The sequence below is a fragment of the Pelodiscus sinensis genome, chromosome 1 (genome assembly GCF_052426305.1).
Source record: "Pelodiscus sinensis isolate ZL-2025 chromosome 1, ASM5242630v1, whole genome shotgun sequence".
Classification (NCBI taxonomy): Eukaryota; Metazoa; Chordata; order Testudines; family Trionychidae; genus Pelodiscus; species Pelodiscus sinensis.
In genome coordinates, this window is record NC_143052.1 from 356,501,118 (window position 1) to 356,507,141 (window position 6,024).

The 6,024-nt window shown below is 46.2% G+C and overlaps 1 protein-coding gene across 1 annotated transcript; it reads left to right on the plus strand.

Moving 5' to 3' along the window:
- Positions 1–4,717: 4,717 nt before the first annotated feature.
- Positions 4,718–5,761, plus strand: LOC142830808 (olfactory receptor 52E8-like). The gene has a single exon (XM_075938140.2). The coding sequence runs from the start codon at positions 4,757–4,759 to the stop codon at positions 5,759–5,761; it is 1,005 nt and encodes a 334-aa protein (XP_075794255.2). The 5' UTR covers positions 4,718–4,756.
- The last annotated feature ends 263 nt before the right edge of the window (positions 5,762–6,024 follow it).

Sequence of the window (6,024 nt, forward strand, 5' to 3'; positions counted from 1 at the left end):
ATTCTTCATTGTCAAATGCAGGACTTTGCATTTGTCCTTGTTGAACCTCATCGGATTTCTTTGAGCCCAATCCTTCAATTTGTCTAGGTCACTCTGGACCTTGACCCTACCCTCCAACATATCTAGCTCTCCCCTAGCAAAAAGTGACATCCGCAAACTTGCTGAGGGTGCAATCCACCCCCTCAGCCAGATCAATGAGAAGGAGGTTGAACAGAACAGGCACAAGAACCGATCCTTGGGGCACTCCACTTAAAAACAACTGGCAACCAGACATCGAGCTGTTGATCACTATGCGTTGAGCCTGATGATCTAGACAGCTTTCTATCCCCTTTTCAGTGCATTAATCCAATCCGTACTTTAACTTGCTGGCAAGTATACTGTGGGAGACTGTATCAAAAGCTACGCTAAAGTTAAGTTATAGCTCATCCACAACTTTCCTCATATCCTGAGAGCCATTTACCTCATCATAGAAGGCAATCTGGTTGGTCAGGCATGACTTGCCCTTTAGGAATCTTTGTTGGCTATTTTTGATCACTTTCTAAATGGTTCAAAATGGATTCCGTGAGGATCCCATCCATGATTTTTCTGGCCACTGAGGGGAGGCTGACCGGTCTGTAATTTCCTAGATTCTCCTTCTTCCCCTTTTAAAGATGGAGACTTCATTTGACTTTTTCCATTCATCCGGGACCTACCCTGATCGCCACGAGTTTTCAAAGATGGGTCTGCAATCACATCAGTGAAATCGCTCAGCATCCTCAGATACACATGGACAGATCTAATGTATGACCAGTTTTCAAAATAGTTCTAAATCTTTAGTTATGTGCCTGTAGTTAAGAACTAGTAGTTCTCCTGGTAATAGGACAATATAGGTCTTAATTCTCAGGCCAGGACTCTTCTTTTCCCCAGGACCCACGATAAAAAATTGCCCTTTTTTGATATTGACTAAAGACTCAAAAAGCCAGCTGTGTGTTAATACACGTAGACTGATATCTCCTCCTCTTGCATCCAAGGTTCTGGCTCTTAACTGGTTCATGGAGGTGTGCGGACTCAGACCATTAATTGACTTTTATATCCTGGAAAGCATGGAGGTGGAAGAGTTTCTTATGGGAACAGCATGGTGAATACATAATTTCTCCTAGCTTCTTTCGAGTAGTCACCTGAACCGTTATGTCTGAAACTATCCAAAACCAATTCAGCTGGAAGCAGAGACGCGGTGTGGGAAATGTCACTCCCGAAACTTGAAATTTGGAAAATATGCAAGTACCTGAACTAGAGCTGTTCTCAGTGAGTGTCCAACGACTTTTACCTAAAGTTGAAGCCACCGGCATACCTACAACTGCCAAGCCCTTTGTTAATCCCATTCAGCTATACTTTTCACTCCAATAAAGGCTGTGACAAGGTGTTCCACAAGCCAAATATGGATTGTGTAAGCAATTTTCTTTTATCAGTGTTATACATTCAAATGTTCAATGGAATTGTATGTTCCCTTCCTCGTGTGTTATGAGACAGTCACTATAAATGCCTGATTTGCTTTCTTTAGCAAAACAGTCAGGGTATGTCTACACTAGCTCATTAATTCAAGCTAGGTAGGCAAATCAGACAACCGGAGTTGCAAATGAAGCCCGGGATTTAAATATCCCAGGCTTTATTTGCATGTTCCCATCCGGCCGCCATTTTTAAATCCTCCTTAGTTTGAACTAACTGCTAGCGGCTATACGCGGCAGTTTAAAGTTAATCCAAATTACGTCCTTAGTTCGGATTAACTGTTACTCCTCGTGGAATGAGGTCTAACAGTTAATCCGAACTAAGGGCTTGGTTCGGATTAACTTTAAACTGCCACATGTAGCCGCGGGCAGTTCGTTCGAACTTAGGGGGATTTAAAAATGGCGGCCGGATGGGAACATGCAAATAAAGCCTGGGATATTTAAATCCCGGGCTTCTTTTGCAACTCCGGTTGCCTGATTTGCCTACCTAGCTCGAATTAATGAGCTAGAGTAGACATACCCTCAGAGAGTTTAAAGTCTGAAAGGATCACAAAATAATCCCTTCTTAGTGCTGCTACTCCCATCTCTCCCCTAACCCTTTTCTGGTTTGTTAAGACAGTGGTGGTGTCTTGTCTTAACTGTTTGTAAACTCCTTCGGGCAGGAGCCGTTTGTTAACAGTGCACAGCCCCGTGCCGGCTCTCAGAGTAGGACACTGCTGCAGATGCTGGGCTGAGGAAGATGTGTGACATGGCTGCCTGAGGGGAGCTGCCATATAAGACACGTCCCTCTCACAACTCACAGGTGGACAACTCGGGCTGAGGAGCTCCTCTGCTGGACAAACCCAGCGCACACCAGGACAGAGTAAATCTGGGATCCTTTCTGCTCTGCATAGCCAATAAATAGCCCCTTGCCACAGGGATGAATTTGCTCCAGTATCAATAGGTAAAATGTGACCCTTTGGGGGGCATCCCCTCCCATTACTTACAGGCGTAAGCCCTTCCAGTGGCATAGGGCATCATTCAGATCGTATAGAATTCCAGGGCTGGAAGAGCCCTCAGGAGTCATCGAGTCCAGCCCCCTGCCCAAAGCAGGACCAACCCAACTAAATCATCCCAGCCAGGGCTTTGTCAAGCCGAGACTTAAACACCTCTAGTGATGGAGACTCCACCCCCTCCCTAGGGAACCCAGCCCAGTGCTTCACCACCCTCCTAGGGAAATCGTTTTTCCTAATATCCAACCTAGACCTCCCCCACTGCAACTTTAGACCATTGCTCCTTGTTCTGCATCTGTCACTACTGAGAACAGCCTCTCTCCATCCTCTTTGGAACCTCCCTTCAGGAAGTTGAAGGCTTCTACCAAATCCCCCCTCACTCTTCGCTTCTGTAGACTAAATAAGTCCAAATCCCTCAGCTCCAACCCCCTAATCATTTTTGTTGCCCTCTGCTGGACTTTCTCCAATGGAACGACATCTTTTTTGTAAAGGGGGTCCCAGAATTGAACTCAGTGCTCCAGATGTGGCCTCACCAGTGCTGACTAAAGGGGAATAATCACTTCTCTGGATTGGCTGCCAATGCTCCTTCTCATAGACTCATAGACTTTAAGGTCAGAAGGGACCATTATGATCATCTAGTCTGACCCCCTGCACAGTGCAGGCCACAGAATCTCGCCCACCCCTCTTAGAATAATCCTCTCACCTATATCTCAGATATTGAAGCCTTCAAATACTTTGAAGGCCCCAACATGCAGAGAATCCTCCAGCTGTGATCTGTGCCCCATGCTACAGAGGAAGGCGAAAAACCTCCAGGGCCTCTGCCAATCTACCCTGGAGGAAAATTCCTTCCTGACCCCAAATATGGCGATCAACTAAACCCTGAGCATGTGGGCAAGACTCACCAGCCAGACACCCAGAAAGTTCCCTATAATGAATGGTCAATTAGTTACCAAGATCAGGTTATTTCATCCAACCATCCCCTTATCATAGAATCATAGAACTGGAAGAGACCCCAGAAGGTCGTCAAGTCCAGCCCCCCGCTCTAGGCAGGACCAATCCCATCTAAATCAACCCAGCCAGGGCTTTGTCAAGCCGAGACTTAAACACCTCTAGGGATGGAGACTCCACTACTTCCCTAGGTAACCCATTCCAGTGCTTCACCACCCTCCTAGTAAAATAGTTTTTCCCAATATCCAATCTGGACCTCTCCCACCACAACTTGAGACCATTGCTCCTTGTTCTGCCATCTGTCACTACTGAGAACAGCCTCTCTCCAGCCTCTTTGGAACCTCCCTATAGGGTTCTAATGCACTCCTATATGCACCCCTATATGCCTTTGCAATTTGTATAGCTTAGTATCAAATTTTCTTTTCTCTGGTGTGGGATATGGGGCATTTTCTCCCTTAAGAGCTACCTTCACTTAACCAATGAACTGGATTTTTAGCCAAATTGTCCAATTTCTTAACCATGGAATCGGGTTTTTTTTAGGAAATCCCAATTTACATTCCTATTTTTCTGCCTAACTTTTCCTCCCAAAAAAATGTGGGATGATTTGACACAGTTGTGAGGAATTTGCCCTTTGTACCAATGAGTCACTAGAGATATTATTGATTGGCAACTCTTCTCGCTGTCTCCATTTCAATGTAATGTAATGAGTCCCGTTTTTTCATTTTCCTCTCCTCTATCTGTCCCAGACGTCTAAGTCTGATTGCATATGGCAGCTCCCCAACACCAGCCTCAGAATTCCCGTTCTACATGCTGTTTCCTTTACACAGACTGAAGGAACAAAACAGAGCACATGTCCGGAGCAGCTGTTGCTCTATCCCTTTCCTTAGGCATCCAAACATGGTCTTTGTTCTGACTGTGCCGTGAATGAGCTGTTGTGTCCATGGAGTTGCTACCACTTCTGGCAAGGTCTATTCTCTGGGATGTATTTCCTGCTGGAGCCTATTAAGGTTTCACACACCATAAGATATAGAAATTTTTGATGCATGGAGCACCATCAGACATGGAATTATTAGCATCTTTTTCATAACTTATGTGTCTAGATAATGAAAGTGCCATTTTTCAGAGTGTGAAGAAAGTACAATTCTCCTTCACCCTTGAGAACAGTCAACAGTTGTGTATGTGGTGTCTCATATTCACATTGTATCTCCAACCAGGCAATTACACTGTGACCATCACCCTAGACCCTGGGCACATCGAGAAACTCTGTGGAGTATCTGCTTCAAGTGAGAGACACTGTTCTGCCTAAGAGTTGAATTGCTTCTCCCCGACTCCATGACGGATGCCAACACAACTGCTTTCACCAACCCCTCCACCTTCATCTTACTGGGCATTCCTGGTCTGGAGGTGGCCCATGTCTGGATCTCCATCCCCTTCTGCACCATGTATGTCATAGCTATCTTGGGAAACTTTGCCATCTTATTTATTGTGAAGAGGGAACCTAGTCTCCATGGACCCATGTACTATTTCCTCTGCATGCTGGCCATCACCGATCTGGTGCTCTCCACATCCACCCTGCCCAAAATTCTGGCAATCTTTTGGTTCAATTCCAGGGAGATTGATTTCAGTGCCTGCCTTACACAGATGTTTTTCATACACTGCTTTTCAGAGATAGAGTCTGGGATCTTTGCAGCTATGGCTTTTGATCGCTATGTGGCCATCTGCCACCCCCTGCGACATTCCACCATCCTGACAAACTCCCTGGTGATGAAGATTGGCCTGGTCATTCTGTTGCGTGGCAGCATTCTTATACTGCCCTGTCCCTTGCTGGCAAGGCAGTGGCCATATTGCAGAACCAACATCATCCCCCACACTCAGTGTGAGAACATGTATGTGGTGAGGTTGGCCTGCGCTGACACCCGCATCAGTAGTTACTATGGTCTTTTTGTGCTATCCTGTAGGATTGGTCTGGATGTGTCTTTTATCATCCTGTCCTATATCCAGATCCTCAGGGCCATCTTCAGCCTCCCCACAAAGGACGCCCGGCTCAAGACTTTTGGGACTTGCGGCTCGCACGTCTGTGTCATCTTAGCCTTTTACATCCCAACACTGTTTGCCTCCCTGACATCTCGTTTTGGCCACAATTTGCCCCGTTATTTCCAAGTTTTCATTTCCAACGTGTACCTTCTGGTTCCCCCCATGCTGAACCCTGTCATCTACGGGGTGAGGACCAAAGAAATCCGGAATAGGCTACTTCGTCTCTTTACTCATAAGGGGACTAAAGCTTTCTCCTCAGGTGTTGGCCCTCAGACAGATCTTCCTGGGGTTGCTGGCTGGTGACATGGTACTCCTCCATGATTCACTGACTGACCAAAGAAAGATTAAAGGAGAGTCTCACTTTACTGTGTTTTCTCAGTCTGACACACTAGGGAGTCATTCTGTGCACAACGCATAGGGTTGCCAACTAATTGTAACTGAACACCCGAGGCCCTGCCCTTGTCCCACCTTTTTCCTAAGGGACCTGCTCCACATCTCCTCTCGAACCCCGAGCCACTTTTATCTCTTGTCCTTTAAGGCCCCACACTGGTTGCTTGCTCCTCATC

Bases quoted from the DNA above. Each gene is read 5' to 3' on its own strand.
- LOC142830808 (XM_075938140.2), top strand. From the start codon at position 4,757: ATGACGGATGCCAACACAACTGCTTTCACCAACCCCTCCACCTTCATC.